This window comes from Camelina sativa, chromosome 20 (assembly GCF_030686135.1).
Source record: "Camelina sativa cultivar CO46 ecotype springtype chromosome 20, ASM3068613v1".
In the NCBI taxonomy this organism is placed as follows: Eukaryota; Viridiplantae; Streptophyta; class Magnoliopsida; order Brassicales; family Brassicaceae; genus Camelina; species Camelina sativa.
Genome location: NC_141899.1, coordinates 9,000,648 through 9,015,752, shown reverse-complemented (window position 1 = coordinate 9,015,752; position 15,105 = coordinate 9,000,648). Strand labels below are relative to the sequence as shown.

Sequence of the window (15,105 nt, the reverse complement as noted above, 5' to 3'; positions counted from 1 at the left end):
AGGTTATTAGTGTGAATATTTACCATGAAACACATTTAAACCAAAAAATTAGTCATGTTGATTTTGACCTAAAGACATTTTAGTTTGATGTTCTACAATGTTCTTTTTTTTTTTATCATTCCTTCATATTTTGGGGGAAAAACAATTTGTAAATGATGACTTATTAAATGGTTGCTACAATTATCATGTGCTAAATGCAGCAACACAACTGCGTTCATCATTGAGAAAACAAATTCTCCTTTAATTTCATGGAGATTGATGTTGCAACTTTTACAAAAAAAACCAAAAACAAAAAATTGATGTTGTGTATTTCTATTGTATCATAAGATAGATTTTCCAAATCCACTTCTGTAAATAAATTTTGACATTTGTTTTCTTATTTTTTTTTTAATTATTAAGAGTTTACGTGCCTAGGCCCGTACATCCTCTCGGTCCAGGGACCAGAGCATTTTATATAATCTACTCCCAAACGCCATCCCTCGAACCAGCGACCTCTAGACACATTTATCATTGAGTTCATAGCAACGAGTGACGCCAACCCGCATAGACCACAGACCACCTCATCGAGAATCCAACAAAGCTGACGTCGTAAATTGAAAGGTTGAGAATCTTGTAGAAGGGCAACTAGCAGACTCACTCCAAAATGAATATGTACAAGAACAGAGTAGATCAGCAAAATTTGTAGAAAACTGTCTTTTGCATTTTTAGAGCATTTGTTTTCTTATCAACCGAGTCAACAAAGAGTGAGTTTTTTTTTTTTTTTTTTTTTGGGCAAACGTCACAACGAGTAAGCTGCTAGATTTGGAGGTGTTTCTCACAAGTCACGCACACAAAATACACACAATTAAGTCTACTAGAAACTTCTGAAAGCATGTAATTTTAATGAAATGGAGCCGGTGGCAGTAATATTTGCTTGTAATATACACATATGTAATGTAATACTAGTATTTTTTAGCAATATATAATTCATGTAATAAAATGGATAATGATAATGCCGGAATAGAGAGTTAGACATAACATTGCATGGAGAATAGAAATGATGTTGAAAGGGCACTTTTGGTATCCCGTAACGAAGCATTCATTTCATTCAGTCCTAAATTAAAATTGAAAAGAAAAGAAAAAAAATATAATTATCAAGTTGCCACGCCTGATCGTCTTTTATTTGGTAATTTTCGGTTCGATAATTTTTTTAACTAGCGATTTAACTATTAAACTATACATATCATAATACGTGACTCTCTTTTTTCTGTTGGCACGTAGCCACGTACCAGTACAAGTTGTTAAATAAACAAACATACGTTAGAAAATCCCAAATCTCATGTACACATACATTAATTATTGTATTACTTAAGAGTTGATTGGTTTAGCCGTCATCGTCGACAAATGTTAAAAAAAGTATTATTACTCTTACACCTTCGTAATTTAAACTGCTTTAGCTCTTAATCAATCAACACATGGTTGACGTCAGCATACAGGTTATAAAAGTTACGTATATACTACTTGTAAAAAGAAGGAGACGTGCAACACACAAATATGTGTTGAAGTAAAAAGGGATTATATATATTTATATAATTGCAATGATATTTTTGTGAGTCTAAAATCCATAGATTTACTGGGTCTGGATGAATAAGCTGACTTTAAGCATAATCTTACTTGATCTTGATTTCTTAACAAGACTGTACTGTATGACGACAAAAACACAAAGAGTGTAGATTATTAACTAGATGGCGTATGGTTAAATGTAATGTTTCATGCTGCAGTTATCACTTATCAGGGTTGTCATATTGGTACGTAGTGCGACAATCCGAGAATCAAGTGTAATATTAATAAATGTATATATGTATTATCCGAAAAGTTGAAAACCACTTAAGAGAAAGAACAAAAATAATTTTTTAAAATTAACATAATATTATTTTACAATATAGTAATAATTTCATTCAAATCGCATTTGAACCTAAACCATATTTCGATTATCATCCATCCTTAATCAAAACTCCAAAAAACAGAAATTCAAACAGAAGGTAACCGAAATCTATATGTTCAAGACAAGTGTGGTAAGGGTGGACTAGCTAGTAGCTAGCGACTATTGATAAATCTATGTCCGTCTTGATTTCAAATTATCTCTCAAACTATAGCGCTATATCCATTTTCTCTTTTGATGTCACTAAGTTATGTATATGATTATAATATGCTGACTGTTGTACATGTTTTAACTTTTTTTTTTTTTTTTTTCGTTTTTATAAGTTTTAGTAGTCTCGATCCCTTTCTGGATATGACCAAACTAGTTGTGGTCAAATGAATTGAGGGGTAAATGGTGAATGATTCTTATTAAGGCAACAAAATAGAGTCTACTTATGATTCAAACTTTAATAAGGTCTCTCTAAAGTTAGCCCCCAACAAAATCATCTTCAAATTAGCACACGATTTATCATTTCTCTTTCCAACAAAAAAAGGGTTTCCTGCTACAACCAATTATTCATTCTTTTCACTATGTGTTATAGTATTCAATTCCAAGTTTTTCTCTCATTGTCGGAAAAAATATCTATGGCCGTTATCCTTATTATTTGACTGGTATGGAAATTGGTAGTGAACCATTATTTTCTTAGAATATGTGGAGAATTTAAACATACGTATCTTTTAATAAGATATATTAAAAATGATATGATCTTTCGGGTTAATTTGATAAAATCATAATAACCAATTTGTTAAGGGTAATATCTTCGACGGTACAATTAACAAACTTAGAGCATGTGCATTGGTTGGGACAAATATTTGGTCCCTTGAATAAATTAATGTTATTTTCAGAGTTTCTTAATTTTGGGATGAGTATTGGTGTCTCTCACAATTGGTCCCCTGTAAAAAAATAATATTATTTTTTTAAATATTTAAATTAATAAGTAAAATCGAAATTCAATTTCCCAAAACCCTAAATCGAGAAAACAACAAAAAAAAACTAAATCATCTTAATTCGGAAACGGAATTGGAACACAAACCTCTTTCAATTGGAACCGGCTGATTTTTCTCGAGATCAAACAGCAGATCGCCCTTTGCGTGATGATATTTAGGGATGAAATCAGATCTCCAAACGAATCGCCGTCGAGAGAGAGAGAGTAGAGAGAGAGAGTCGGAGACAAAAAATAAACTCGAACCATTGAATTTTTCCGTCTCACCCTACAGAAACAACAACAACGACCCACACGTTGCCACGTGTTTAGAGAAACGATGCAAATTACGTCCCAATTGTAGGAACGTTTCTACAATATTAATTTGTTTTTGATTTAAATCAAACCTTTTATTAGCGTGGGACGGGTGAAAAATCAACCAATGCACATGCTCTTACATGTTAAATTTCCATGCCTAAAATGCGACCAATGTTTACAAGGTAGAATGTATGGTCACCCACAACTACAAGTAGAGCAAAACAATGCTGCTTTAACATCTAAATATGTCTGTTTTTACGAGAAACAAAAAAACAAAAAATAGATCACTTTTACGTGGATCGGTGCATATATAATGTATTGAACGAAATATTTAAACTTTGGTTTTCCTCCCGTCCTTTTTATGTGTATTAGCGATTGTTTGACACACAAGCCACTGAAATTTATGTTTCTTGTAGACACTTGTTCCATTGCCTTTCAAGATCTTTTGTGTCTTGTCCATGATATAGTGTGTGTGTATATATATGGCTAATCAGATATATTATTTAATATGGGCCAAGTAAAATACATGGGTCCTTTTTGGCATGATGAGTGATATGTAACTGGTGTTCGAACCAACATATATAAGAGAGGCTGATTACTGAATTGAATTGTTAGAGCATCTCTCACCTTGAAATTTTGGGTGATGTAAACCACTAAAAAATGTAATGTCATCTTCTTTTAGTTCTCAACAATCAATTAACGTCGCCAATCTTTAAGTAACATGATTGATAGCTTTTAAGCGATACATTTTAATTGCTAACATTTTTGAATAACTAATTCTCTTTGCGATTATATATAGTTTTACTGATAACATAATTATGTGGAACTCAAAATTTACATCAACCCACTTCGTAGTTCAGTAAGTTTAATGACCCAAATAAATGATTTTCTCAATTTCTTGGTAGAATAATTATGTCCATTTTCTGTTCTCATGATTTTGCATGTTGCAATATTATCAACCAGAGAACTAGCTAGCATATCACACCTCATGGAGAATATTGAAGATGAAGACAAAAAATATTAAAAATTTTAAAATAGAAGAAATTAAAACATACAACAAATTTGCATGCGCACAAGGCATAACCCATAAATCTCCCTCTCATTACAGAACACAAGAAAACAGAACAGAATTAGACACACACTATTACACTAACTAGATCACTCACATACACAGATTCACAGATACATACATACATGCATACATACAAAACAAAACACAAACTCTCATCATCTTTCTCGTTCATTATGCCTACAATCATGTCTCTTAACCCGCATGCTCCTCCTTCTCTATCCTTCAAAATCTCTCCTATAAATACCACTTCTCTCCCACTAATCACCACTACCTCTCTCTTCAATCGCTACACACACAAAACACAAACACAAACAAACACATCTCTTTATCTCTGTTTCCTCTGTTCTGTTCCTAACATCTTCTTTTGATCTTTGCAATGTCAGTGCCCGGGTTCGAGGGATTCGAGAAAAGACTCGAACTTCGATTCTTCGACGATGACAACTCAATCACCAGTAACCCTATGGGACTCCGTCTAATAGACTTCGAATCTCTAGACCAAGTCTTAAACGAAGTTCAGTGCACGGTAGTCTCCGCCGTAGCGAATCGTAGCTTCGACGCTTACGTACTCTCCGAGTCAAGCCTCTTCGTCTACCCAACCAAAATCATCATCAAAACATGCGGCACCACGCAACTCCTCAAATCAATCCGACCGTTGATCCATCTCGCACGTAACCTCGGCCTTACGTTACGCGCGTGCCGCTACTCGCGCGGCAGCTTCATCTTCCCTAAAGCACAGCCTTTCCCTTACACAAGCTTCAAAGACGAAGTCGTCGTCGTCGAAGAAAGCCTTCCCAAATCTCTCTGTTACCGTAAAGCCTCCGTCATGACGCCTTCTAATAACCCCTCACGTGCTTGGCACGTGTTCACAGCCAGCGCTGACGTGGACTCCGACGAGCCGGTCGTCGTAGTCGAAGTCTGCATGACAGAGCTTGACCGAGTCAACGCTCGGAGCTTCTTTAAACGGAAAGGAGACGAGAAAAGCAACAGTGACTCCGCAGGGAAAGAGATGACGCGGCTGAGCGGTATCGATAACATAAACGCAAACGCTTTTATCTGCGACTTCGCGTTTGATCCTTGCGGCTACTCTATGAACGGAGTCGACGGAGACCGTTACTCAACCATCCACGTCACGCCTGAAGACGGTTTTAGCTACGGGAGCTTCGAGTGCGGTTTGTCTCTATACGACGATGGTCACGAAGATATATCTGAGGTGTTAAGCCGTGCCATTGATGTCTTCCGGCCAAGTGACGTCTCGATCGCCACCACTTACGGCGGAGAGGAATATAACCATGAGGTGACGAAGCGTGTGGAACGCGTGTTGGCTAAGAAGCTTGGTCTTAAGTGCCGTAGCCGTCTTATGGATGTGTTTCCAGGCTCCGGAACAGTCGTTTATCAGTCGTTCACGCCGCGCCGGAAATAGTCATCGCCGGGAGAGAGGAGTAAAAAGGCAAAAAAAAGGTTTTTCTTAAATTAGGTTTTTAAAAATTAGATGAGAGAGGACAAACAAAAAAGAGACAGGTGATGACGTGGATGGAGATGATTGGTTGACTTGGGGATATATATAAGTGGGAACATATGATCATGCACCCCACTTTGCACTTGTGGCAATGTCACGCCTAAGCATTTTTGAGGTTCAGTGTTGTAGAATTTTAGTGGGGGGAGGGTAAAAATGGTTTGCTCTGTTTTCTTTTCTCTTTTTGTTTCTTCTTGTGTTTGTTTTTTTTCTCCTTTTTAATTATATTTCAATTTAAATTATATTGAATCTCTATATCAGACTGTTGATATAAGGTTAAATCGTTCTCACTTTATATGGTTACAAATTCATTCGCCCACCCTAACAAGTATGTTTACCTAAACTAATCATGCTGTGAAATATGTTGTAAACAGTAAACATTTTCAAACAAACAAAAAAATTTCTTAACTACTGTTAGATATGTTTTGTCGTTAGCAAACATATCTCATCGTATTTTTTCAAAAAAAGAAAAAAGAAAAACATATCTCATCAAATCAAAATTTCCACCACACTAATATTTGACGTTAACAAATTTGTTTAAATTATTGTTAGCATCATCGTTTACTATAACAAATTTGTAGTATATACTGTCATATCATTTTGTTGCTTGTCTCCGTCATAGTTATTTTGTTTTGTCACATAGTTTAGCGCAAGGCTACTTACTACATCGAATACGGTCAAGCATAAAAGAATTAAAGATGACACATAAGTCTGAAAATTATGCATATTGGTGTCCAAAATTTGCATAACTAGGCCTTGGCCGCAATTGCTTTTTTTTTTCTTTTTTTTTTTTCTTTTGGTATGCGTTTGACATTTTAAGTTTCAACTTTTAACCAACCATAAGAGAAGTCAAAGAAATGAAATATTTTTTTTAAGTAAACAAATTAAAATCCAATTAACAAAGAAAAGGCCAAAAAAGAAAAAGCAAGGTTACACTTTTTTTGGTTGCTGACCTTGTAGAAAAACAATTAAAGACATTGTACTAATATGTTACTTATATCAGTATATGTAATTACTTTTGATAATCACGCATGTAAATTTTTCCATACCCAACATATCAAAATCCAGTTTGCACGTGACAATAATTGGCTAAAAAGTAAACCTTAAAATTTTTATTATTTCCAGTGTCAAAAGTCAAAACATTACTTATCTTAGTTCATCCCAAGTAATAATAATCAAAGTCATTTTTTTGGTTTAAGGAGCTTCTTTGCTCTTCTTCACCATCAATTCGTATATTTTCGTACCATCACGCGTTTTATACCCTGATCATCATAACATGGAGGAGAAGCAACATGGAACTAAAAGTATATGTGAATATTAGAACCGAGAAAGTTGTAAACTTGGTGACTTGGAAGTTAAAACTATATGAAATGAACTTATTCAACTCATTTCTAGCTGGTTTCACTCTCAACTTTCTCTTTCACTCGTATGTTGCAGAATAAGCTTGGAAAGTAAAGTACACACAAGATAATAAATTTTACTAGTTCAGGTCCCAATCCAGTATCTACTGAGTATTTTCGGAAATCTACTCAGACATCTTGCTCTAAACTTGAGCATTTAGGATTGTGATTGTTATAACTTATTAACTTTTCTCTCTCCCAAGTCCCAACAAACTTGTCTTCACCTAAATCTCTCAATCTTAACATACCCAACAACTTGTGCACTACTCTTCTTGTTCTCGGAGACGCTCCCCTAGTTAGTGCCTGACTTGTAAGAGCTTAAGGCGACAGTTCCACGCGTATATTCACTACCCTCCAAGCTCTGCTTCTAGAGTGAGGCAGAGGTGACAGGTGACGACAACATATGAGAGAGAATGAAGAAGAAGACTTCCATCTATGGTTCAAAAATAAACAGAAACTCTTATCCTTTCTCTTCTTTCTTTCTTCCATGCTTTTAATTTGAAACCTTCCAAACAACTTAGTCTTAAGAGTCGTTCTCTTTAACTGTGAATTTAAACCAAAAAATACACAGGATATCTATAGCTATGAATCCCAAACAACCCGGGATTAGAAGAGTGATGTACAAAGGTTGTTCGCAAATGAGTCAATATTCAAGAAGTCAAGAGAAGGCAAAACACCAAATTTAACTAGTAAGAAAACAAACAAAGCTGTCTGAACAACACATCCCCAACACCATTGCTGTTTTTCTAATGCGAAATAACCTTATGACACTTTTTGCACCGCAAAAGTAAAAAACTCAATAGATGACAGCAAGAGAAAAATTTCTCTGCAATTAACGAAAAGAACCAAGATTACATTGTATTGTATGAAAGCTTGTGCATTTTGCAATCCCTCACAAGGCCACAACAAAGAGGATACAAAAGAATCGTTCTTTATTCAAAGTGGCTTACTCTATAATAAGTAACTAATCAATCCTTACTAAATGAATCAGGTGAAAAAGCTCTTACTCAATCTCTGTCATTTCTTCATTCTCCTTTCATGGCATTCCTTTAAAGCTTGAACATCTTTGGATCACAAATGATAAACAACAAAAAGCTAATCAAACATTTATTGTGTCCCCAACTCACACAGATAATAGTTAATCCCAATTTCGATCGATTAGGTAAGAAACCCTAAACCCCTATTGAGCTCTTAAACCCTCAGATTTTGAGATACAGAGAGTAGAGTGAGACTTACGTTTCTGACAAGATTTCCAATCCCTATTGCTATCAACAAGACAATCCTGCAAAAGGGGATGATTCGTTGAAGATCCGGTAATCAAAAAAAGAAGTGAGATTTGATTAATTTTGTTTGGGAAACAGAACACAAAAACCTGTAATGACAGATAGAGAGAAGAACACTCCTTTAGCTGTTTCACATTCTCGTCGTCGTCGTCTGCATCCATCTGATGGTTCGGTGGAGGTGGAGCTTGCGTCTCGGAATTGGGTTTCTCCGTCACTTTCTCCATCTCACTCAACGCTTCTTCTTCTTCTTCTTCTTCTTCTTCTTTTTCTTCACCTGAGAGAAAAATTCAGAACTCTCTCTCCCCGTCGTTTCTTTGTTTTCTAATGGGCTTTTATATTTATTTTTAACCTAAAGCCCAGGCCCATTTAGTTTGTGTCTAGCTCTGATATAAAAAACAAAATATAGAAGTGGTCGTCGACATGTAAGATAAGGTTGTTTTTACTTCTGTACTTTATGAGTTCAGGTCCACTACTACAACCTTTGTCGGGTTGTCCTGAAACTCATTGTGCCACGTGGCGTTGTTAACCTACCACAGTGTTGGAGCTATCGCAATCAAATAGTAAATTGTTGTTTCCTCTTTGCATATAGAGAAATAGAAAACACTAATATTGACCTTCAGCAACTAAAATGTTGACAAATTGAAAAAGTAAGAGAAATACATTTTAAGTCTGTTACTCTAAATTTAGGATTTGAACAAATTAGAGAGGATATGCTCTGGCTTATTGACTGTCTAAAATGCAAAAATGGATATTATTATCTTCATCTTCAGAGAATTAAGAAAGAGGGAAGATGCGCATTTTCAGTTAATAACAAAAAAGAGGGAAGACGATCATGTCTCTCTCTTTCTTTAGTCTTTGACCTTCTTTCTTCTCTCTCTCTCTCTCTCTTTCCCTTTTTTGTCTCGTTTTCTTTCTCCAATCCATGGAAGGTGTTCGAGACTCGTCGTCACAAACTCTTTCTTCCACGACATCGTCTTCTTCGTCTCCCTCCGCCTGGTAACTTTCTTCATTCTTGTTTTGGTTCAGAAACAAACAAGATTTTGCAAAATGATCATGTACCGTATTTAGCAAGTCATCTGAAAAATTAGCTCAATTTTTGTTGTTGTTGTTTGATACAAACACAGCGATGTAGACGTTGAGAATCGTGGAAAACAATTAACTCCTCTCTCTACAAGAAGATCTCGAGCTGGCTTCTCTGATTCTTTCTCTTCTCATGGTAACTCAATAATAATTACATAAATACGTTATGAATATCTCATTGTCCTTAGCTAAAAAGATATCTCATGCTGTTATCTCTGCACAAGATTTATCATCATTCTGCCCAGATGAAGAAATAACAACATTCTGCCCGGACAAATACGAATCAGACGATGACTTATTAAGAAGCATAGAATTGGAAACATCATCTTCCGTGGTGAGCACGTCAGATTCATCATCATCAGAAGCTCGTCATCACCATCATCACCACGGCCACCATCATCATCATTCGTCTGGAGGTTCTACCAACGGTCACTGGAGGAGAGGAATCTTCCGTTTATTTAAAAAAGGATCATCGGCAATGCCATTCAACACGTTCACACCTCTCAAAGGAGTCCCCAAACTCACCAGACGTAAGAGCAAACGCATAAGAGACAATATGGTACCTGTTATACCTTCTCTTGACACTGAAGACTTGTTCTACTTCAAACCCTCCTGGAGAAACTTCTCTCTCCAAGATATTCAGACCGCCACAAACTGCTACAGCCGTGGTCCGGACTCTTGTTACATTTTCAATCGATAAAATAGTTGTTTATGAAGTGATATATGTAACTTGAAAATATTGTGGATATTATATATGGCAGAGAATCTGATCGGGGAAGGAGGATATGCGGAGGTGTATAAGGGACAAATGGCAGATGGGCAAATAGTGGCGATAAAGAAGTTGACTAGAGGTTCTGCAGAAGAGATGACGATGGATTATTTATCCGAACTTGGGATCATAGTTCATGTAGATCATCCAAACATTGCTAAGCTTATTGGTTATTGTGTTGAAGGAGGAATGCATCTTGTTCTTGAGCTATCTCCTAATGGAAGCCTCGCTTCTTTGCTCTACGGTGATAATTCTTTTTTTATTTGACATTTGCAAAGTCATCTGAGGTTATTTGGATTACTAACAGAGATCGTTATAACATTTTTTAGAGGACAAGGAGAAACTAAATTGGAGCATGAGATACAAAGTGGCGATGGGAACAGCAGAGGGACTGTACTATCTCCATGAAGGTTGTCAAAGAAGGATCATACATAAAGATATTAAAGCTTCTAATATCCTTCTCACTCAGAACTTTGAGGCTCAGGTAATGCGGTTTTTAAGAGACAGCTAGTTAAGATCTTCACACCTTGATTAATATATAGTCTTTTTTCTTTTTTGGGGTAAAATATTACCTTAATTATAGTCTTTTTGAAGTTATGATTATTGTGAAACAAGAATGAACTCTAAATAGTATCCTTTTGATTTTTTTTACAAATAATGACCGTAGATATCTGATTTCGGGCTAGCGAAATGGTTACCGGACCAGTGGACTCACCATACCGTATCAAAAGTCGAAGGAACATTCGGGTTTGGAATCTCTCTCGTTGATATAAATCATGACATCATGTACAAATCTCTCTTTTCATAATATATCTATCTCACATATATAACCTCTTATGTGGCTATCAGTTACCTTCCGCCGGAGTTCTTCATGCACGGGATAGTAGACGAAAAAACAGATGTATATGCTTACGGTGTCCTGCTTCTTGAGCTCATTACCGGTAAACAAGCGCTTGACAGCTCACAACATAGCCTTGTCATGTGGGTATGTGAATATGTGATGTGACCCTCTCTTAAGCCCTAGCTATATAGAATTCTTTGCTCATGCTTTCTTGACCTGGTTTTGGGTCCTATATAGCTTTGTAATTGATAATACGAATTATCTATTATCTATGTTTTTACAGGCCAAACCATTGATCAAAGAGAAGAAGATCAAACAACTTGTTGATCCGACTCTGGGAGATGACTACGACGTAGAAGAGTTGGAACGTCTTGTCTTCATAGCGTCATTGTGTATACACCAAACCTCCATCAACCGGCCTCAAATGAACCAGGCATGCATAATATAACATCCGATTCCTCTCATATAATTAGTTACCACTTTCCTATATATATTTTTTCATATCACTATATATTAATTTAGTCACATAAATAACGATATGATGTGTTAATGTGTGTGTACGTATATATACATACAGGTTGTGCAGATTCTGAGGGGAGACAAGTGCAGCTTAGATCAGCTAAGAGAGCGAGAAACCTCAAAACTCCAGAGGACTTACTCTGAAGAACTATTGGATAACGAAGAATACAACTCGACAAGATATTTGAACGATATTAATCGACACATGGAGACCGTTCTCGGAACATCCAAGGATTCTTGAAATATCCTACTTGGTAAATGCAAGAAGAAAGATTTCATTGAGTATACACATACATATTTGTTCACTATAGAATTTATATGACTGCTGAGGATTGCGAGATCAATCCGATCAGGATTGGATATTAAGTTAGAAGAGAAAGGACTAAATAAGTTCAATATTGTTTAAAATATGTTGTAACATGGTGTATGTGTATTTTGATCATGATCATGATGTTGTGTCGTTCTTTCCTTTTTATCCATCTTTGAACTATTGTTTGTTAATGGTTTTTTTTGTTGGTCTGAGTTTGATCCGTCGTTTGTTTTTCATATTCACATTATATTTAAAAGATGGTCGCAGATCAGATACCCTATTTTTTTATGGTATCCATATATAGTCTGTTCTACTCATTCATTTGATTTACATATGTTATATTTCATAAATGTTTTATAATAATTAAAAGTATTTAAAAAAATAAACTTAATCCAAAAACTATGATATATAAACACAAAGTAATTTCACCATTTTAAAATTTACTCGGTTAATTTTTTTTATGTTATGAAAATATGAATTGTGGAGTCCATCGTCACTATGCATATATAAATTTAATTTTATAGTTCTACCAAAATGATCTATCAGATATAAAATTTTCTAAATCATTTATATTTATATCCCACACAAAATTAAAACATTTTTATATAACATTTTTTTTTAAATCACAATTAAAGTGTTCTTAGCCAGAGTTGGACTTGGACAGGTGCATTCGAAAAGAACCGGTTCGATTCGGAACAAAGGGAAAACCAAAAAAAAACCCAAAATTCTAATCGAAACGCAGAGCACGTGTGCGTTTTGTCGTGTTATATCGTTAGGCAGAGCATAAACTTGTCACCACCGTTAAACACTTTTCCGAGAAAAGCTTCTCTCATCTTTTATTTTCCCGGAAAAAAAACAAAAATCAAAATTTTGACTCCTATCTTCCGATCTCTTTACCAACTCTCGTACATCTCAGATCCAAGCGATGTCGATGAATCGCCGTAAACTATTGCTGTTGTTCTTCGCTATCTTCTCCGTCCTGCTTCAATCTTCCACTTCCCTAATTAGTTCCTCTAGCGTCTTCATCAATCCTTCCAAAGTTAAACAGGTTTCATCGAAACCCAGGTTTGCTTCAAAAACCCTTTAGTGATTTTGGGAAAATTCGAGCTTCAAATGTTAACAATTCTGAAAAAAATTCGATCTTTTTGTCTTTCAGGGCGTTTGTGTATGAAGGGTTTCTCACGGAATTGGAATGTGATCATATGGTTTCTCTTGTGAGTTCGGTTTTGAGCTTAATTTGGAAATTTTATTTTTGTTTTCTCTGTTAAAGATTCTAAATTTCGATGTGTGATTGAAAAAAAAAAGGCAAAAGCAAGCCTGAAGAGATCTGCTGTTGCTGATAATGATAGTGGAGAAAGCAAATTCAGCGAGGTTCGAACCAGCTCTGGCACGTTTATCTCCAAAGGAAAGGTTAGGATTTTTCCTCTTTGTTTGCTTCCCTATTTCTTACTTTAGAACCCTAATTCGAAGTAGAAACTGGATCTATCTCTCCCTTTGGACATGTTCAATTTTGGAATAGGTTGTGTTGCTTAGGTCTTAAATTGGGGTAGATAAATGTTGATCCTGCAAATGATAGATTTTGATAGTTCAAACTCCAATTTCTGGTGGATTACAACTCTAACCTAAACCATCTTTATGCTCCTTAAGCGATCTGTGATATCTTATCCTTTCAATGATGGATCTTGGAAGTTGGAAGATTGACCTCTTGATTCTGTTAGATTTGTTACTTAGCTAACTAATTTGTTCCGCATTAGGTTAAGTTTTATGAAATTTTCAGGATTCAGATCTCTAATGTTGTGATTACCGTGATGTGTTACTCTATCACCTGAAGTTTTCTTTTGTGATCACAGGATGCCATTGTTTCTGGTATAGAAGATAAAATCTCCACTTGGACATTTCTTCCAAAAGGTACAACACACTCTGAATTTAGAAGTTCCCAACTTAAGATTATTGAAAGTTCACAACTAGGTTGAGTTCCTGAAAGATTTCAGAAGATAATTTTGATGAAGTCCTTTAACTTTCCGTGGTGACAGAAAATGGGGAAGACATTCAGGTACTGAGATACGAGCACGGTCAAAAATACGATGCTCATTTTGACTACTTTCATGACAAAGTCAACATTGTTCGTGGTGGACACCGCATAGCAACGGTTCTCATGTATCTATCCAATGTGACGAAAGGTGGAGAAACCGTATTCCCTAATGCAGAGGTTAGTTCTATCAATTATATGTTGCATAATATTTCCCCAAAAAGATCACTCTTGTGTGTCACACAACTTGTGTCATTCTCTCTTTATAAAGATCTGATTTCTATAGGTACCTTCTCGCCGAGTACTCTCTGAAAACAAAGAAGACCTTTCTGATTGTGCCAAAAGAGGAATCGCCGGTTAGACACTTGACTGATAATAATGTTTTCTTAAAAAGAAGTGAGTAGAAATTTTACACCGTTTGTGTCTGTATGGGTAAATGTTTTATCAGTGAAACCAAGGAAAGGAGATGCTTTGTTGTTCTTCAACCTCCACCCGGATGCAATCCCAGACCCATTGAGCCTTCATGGTGGGTGCCCTGTTATCGAAGGAGAGAAATGGTCGGCGACCAAGTGGATCCACGTGGACTCATTCGATAAGATTGTGACACCAAGTGGAAACTGCACGGATATGAATGAGAGCTGTGAGAGATGGGCAGTTCTTGGGGAATGCACAAAGAACCCAGAGTACATGGTTGGAACTACTGAGCTTCCTGGCTATTGCAGGCGAAGTTGTAAGGCTTGTTAGACTTAATTTTACCTCTTCTTCTTCTTGTTCTGTGCCACAAAACTCTCAAAGTTTTCTGCTTTTTGGAGTTTCTTTTGTTGTTGTTTGTTGTAGAGTTGTTGTCGTTGATGAACTTTGTTCTAAGGGGAGTTCTGTAAAACTATAAATGTTCCTGAAGAAAAGAATATGTAAACAGTAAACAGAAAGATTCAGTCAAATACTTTATAGGTTATTAAACATATAAGTGTATTTCTTGGTATTGTCAACACAGTGTCATGTCTGTTATTGATGAACGTCTCTGGAAAAGAGCTTTGCACTATCTGGAGTTTCTGTCTAATCAAGCATTGAACTAAACATTTTGTATCT

At 35.8% G+C, this 15,105-nt stretch overlaps 4 protein-coding genes across 4 annotated transcripts; 3 read left to right on the top strand and 1 right to left on the bottom strand.

The window, feature by feature from the left end:
- Positions 1–4,257: 4,257 nt before the first annotated feature.
- Positions 4,258–6,104, top strand: LOC104770233 (S-adenosylmethionine decarboxylase proenzyme 4). Its single transcript, XM_010494630.3, has one exon. The coding sequence runs from the start codon at positions 4,649–4,651 to the stop codon at positions 5,690–5,692; it is 1,044 nt and encodes a 347-aa protein (XP_010492932.2). The 5' UTR covers positions 4,258–4,648; the 3' UTR covers positions 5,693–6,104.
- A 1,885-nt stretch (positions 6,105–7,989) lies between these two features.
- On the bottom strand, positions 7,990–8,784 carry LOC104770232 (uncharacterized). Its single transcript, XM_010494629.3, has 3 exons — positions 8,558–8,784; positions 8,422–8,467; positions 7,990–8,249 (listed from the first exon to the last, which is right to left on the bottom strand). The coding sequence occupies exons 1-3, from the start codon at positions 8,690–8,692 to the stop codon at positions 8,203–8,205; spliced, it is 228 nt and encodes a 75-aa protein (XP_010492931.1). The 5' UTR covers positions 8,693–8,784; the 3' UTR covers positions 7,990–8,202.
- A 430-nt stretch (positions 8,785–9,214) lies between these two features.
- On the top strand, positions 9,215–12,284 carry LOC104770231 (receptor-like cytosolic serine/threonine-protein kinase RBK2). The gene is made up of 9 exons (XM_087503415.1): positions 9,215–9,464; positions 9,593–9,684; positions 9,773–10,216; positions 10,310–10,561; positions 10,647–10,801; positions 10,985–11,064; positions 11,167–11,302; positions 11,442–11,591; positions 11,736–12,284. Exons 1-9 carry the CDS (start codon positions 9,391–9,393, stop codon positions 11,916–11,918), a joined length of 1,566 nt encoding a protein of 521 aa, XP_087359541.1. The 5' UTR covers positions 9,215–9,390; the 3' UTR covers positions 11,919–12,284.
- Positions 12,285–12,679: 395 nt separating this feature from the next.
- LOC104770228 (putative prolyl 4-hydroxylase 4) lies at positions 12,680–14,978 on the top strand. Its single transcript, XM_010494622.3, has 7 exons — positions 12,680–13,052; positions 13,144–13,201; positions 13,293–13,397; positions 13,838–13,895; positions 14,021–14,196; positions 14,303–14,372; positions 14,465–14,978. The coding sequence occupies exons 1-7, from the start codon at positions 12,913–12,915 to the stop codon at positions 14,758–14,760; spliced, it is 903 nt and encodes a 300-aa protein (XP_010492924.1). The 5' UTR covers positions 12,680–12,912; the 3' UTR covers positions 14,761–14,978.
- The last annotated feature ends 127 nt before the right edge of the window (positions 14,979–15,105 follow it).

Excerpts from the sequence above, each read along its gene's own strand:
- LOC104770233 (XM_010494630.3), top strand. The coding sequence starts at position 4,649 with ATGTCAGTGCCCGGGTTCGAGGGATTCGAGAAAAGACTCGAACTTCGA.
- LOC104770228 (XM_010494622.3), top strand. The coding sequence starts at position 12,913 with ATGTCGATGAATCGCCGTAAACTATTGCTGTTGTTCTTCGCTATCTTC. Across the intron at positions 13,896-14,020 it reads TTGGACATTTCTTCCAAAAG|AAAATGGGGAAGACATTCAG; the intron begins GTACAACACACT and ends CCGTGGTGACAG. Across the intron at positions 14,197-14,302 it reads CCGTATTCCCTAATGCAGAG|GTACCTTCTCGCCGAGTACT; the intron begins GTTAGTTCTATC and ends TGATTTCTATAG.
- LOC104770232 (XM_010494629.3), bottom strand. The coding sequence starts at position 8,692 with ATGGAGAAAGTGACGGAGAAACCCAATTCCGAGACGCAAGCTCCACCT. Across the intron at positions 8,468-8,557 it reads CTCTCTATCTGTCATTACAG|GATTGTCTTGTTGATAGCAA; the intron begins GTTTTTGTGTTC and ends CCCCTTTTGCAG. Across the intron at positions 8,250-8,421 it reads TTGGAAATCTTGTCAGAAAC|ATGTTCAAGCTTTAAAGGAA; the intron begins GTAAGTCTCACT and ends TGTGATCCAAAG.
- LOC104770231 (XM_087503415.1), top strand. The coding sequence starts at position 9,391 with ATGGAAGGTGTTCGAGACTCGTCGTCACAAACTCTTTCTTCCACGACA. Across the intron at positions 9,685-9,772 it reads TGATTCTTTCTCTTCTCATG|ATTTATCATCATTCTGCCCA; the intron begins GTAACTCAATAA and ends TCTCTGCACAAG. Across the intron at positions 10,217-10,309 it reads CACAAACTGCTACAGCCGTG|AGAATCTGATCGGGGAAGGA; the intron begins GTCCGGACTCTT and ends TATATATGGCAG.